We start from the raw sequence: 1,785 nt of genomic DNA on the forward strand, positions 1-1,785 counted from the left end.
TATTTGAGTATCTTGATCATGCTGAAATCCAAGATATTAGTGATCATAGAAGATATGAAGAATTCTGCTTGAATTACTTTGGTGTGTGGAGACATTTTAATAATCGACATACTGTCTATCTTGTGCTGAATTCCAATGCTGAATGGCTGAGAAAACTGGATTACAAATATGTTTGCAGTAACCAGAAACAGGTTTCTATGTCTCGCCATCAATTTGTCTCAGCTGCAAGGAGTTATTGGTGTTCAGAACTACTCTCTGTTGGCCTGCAAGTTTTGACAAAGCTTGAGAAATTCTATAATTTCCCAAAAAAAAATTCTCTGTCATCCTTCTATCAAAGCAGGTCTCTTACTCATATCTACGAGGTCGCAACTTTTCTCTTGAATTGCAAGTTTCTGAACAATCAGCGTGTGGACAAGGATCTGATGAAATTTGTTCAACTTTCAACGAAGCACTTCTTTGGCTACATATTTCCTCTTGATTGGCGAGAATCACTGAGGGAGAACATTATCTCTCTGAGGGGAACTGATATCTCAAAGAATTTACTTGAAGAGGTTATATTTGAAAAGATCAGGTCAAAGAATAGGTTGTCTTATGGGGAAACTCGAATGGTGGCATTGATAATTCTTGGAACTGATCAGCTAAACAATGAAATATATGGGAAGATTCTTGAAGGCTTAGAATGGAATACAGAATGGAAGAACTTCATTGGGAGTCTCAAAGAGGATAGAGGTTCTCCTGCAGTTTCTGCAACTGGCCCTATCAATGTATTTATCGGGGGGAATAGAAGCTCAGAATCTACAACTGGATCTTCTTCTGCTGGTCATATCAAGGAAAGTGGGAATGAGAATAAAATTATTTTCAAGCTCCATGAAGCTTTACAAGTTACGTATAAAGCTAACTGGAGGAGCATATCTGATTACATGTCACCAGTTTGTTTCTTGTATCTTGTTGAGCGCTATCTGGTTTTGTAATCCTACTTCAAAGGTTACCTTTTCACTACCAAGGCTACTTTTGTCGAATGGCTTATCTACCAGGATGGGATACCTAGCTCAACTTCCAGTTTTGTGACTGTTGAGCACCAATCTTTGGAAGGCGTTCTTAAATTTGTAATTGAAATGGTCCAGCAGTTACTCTATTTTAAGCGAGATACAGTAGATTGGATCAGAAAATTTCATACAAATGTGAAGGAGAACCATTCACTGCTGGTTTTGAGATTGGTTGTCATAATGTGTTTGCTTCATTTGAACTTTCATAAGTCTGAATTTACGTAAGTGTCTCAATTTACTTTTTGACTTGCTGGGTCAAAAGCATATTACAGAACTACTGCCCTGGGATTTCTGTGATGCTCTTCGGAGATGGCGGAGATATAATTCTCTGAATATTGATGTAAATGTGCTTGGTCAAGCACTCAAAAAAATCAGGAACCCTCTCACAATTGTGAGCATGGCGGGAAACTGTCCAAATTTTGCATGCCAGGATGCTATATTTGTTGATATGAAGGTGAATCCATGCAAGGAAGAAGTATTGAGAGTCTTGTTCCCTAAAGCTGCTAATTTGTGTGGCGAAGTACTTCCTCCAGCCAGTTACAATGATGGGAAGAGCTCAAAGGTTGTTCTAACTTTAAGCTCTGGTTGTCTGCTAGATCAAGACATGAATGCACAGAATCAAAATAACAGTGACATGCTGAGCTCAAAGGTTGTTCCAACTTTAAGCTCTGGTTGTCTGCCAGATCAAGACTTGAATGCACAGAATCAAAATAATAGTGACATGCTGATTAACCATGTC

At 38.5% G+C, this 1,785-nt stretch overlaps 2 protein-coding genes across 2 annotated transcripts in view; both read left to right on the forward strand.

The window, feature by feature from the left end:
- The window catches only part of LOC110423454 (uncharacterized), a 14,748-nt gene that overhangs the window by 12,922 nt on the left and 41 nt on the right, over positions 1-1,785 (forward strand). Inside the window, 2 exon segments of the mRNA XM_089784725.1 lie at positions 1-1,262; positions 1,264-1,717. The exon segment at positions 1-1,262 is cut by the window's left edge and continues 215 nt beyond it. Of these exon segments, the coding sequence (XP_089640851.1) occupies positions 1-1,262; positions 1,264-1,717 (1,716 nt within the window).
- The window catches only part of LOC110423398 (uncharacterized), a 946-nt gene continuing 943 nt past the window's right edge, over positions 1,783-1,785 (forward strand). Inside the window, exon 1 of the mRNA XM_021437620.2 lies at positions 1,783-1,785. This exon is cut by the window's right edge and continues 87 nt beyond it. The gene's annotated coding sequence lies outside the window, so the exon portion shown is untranslated.

The sequence above is a fragment of the Theobroma umbraticum genome, unplaced genomic scaffold (genome assembly GCF_002168275.2).
Source record: "Theobroma umbraticum cultivar Fairchild unplaced genomic scaffold, ASM216827v3 scaffold_20.0, whole genome shotgun sequence".
NCBI lineage: Eukaryota > Viridiplantae > Streptophyta > Magnoliopsida > Malvales > Malvaceae > Theobroma > Theobroma umbraticum.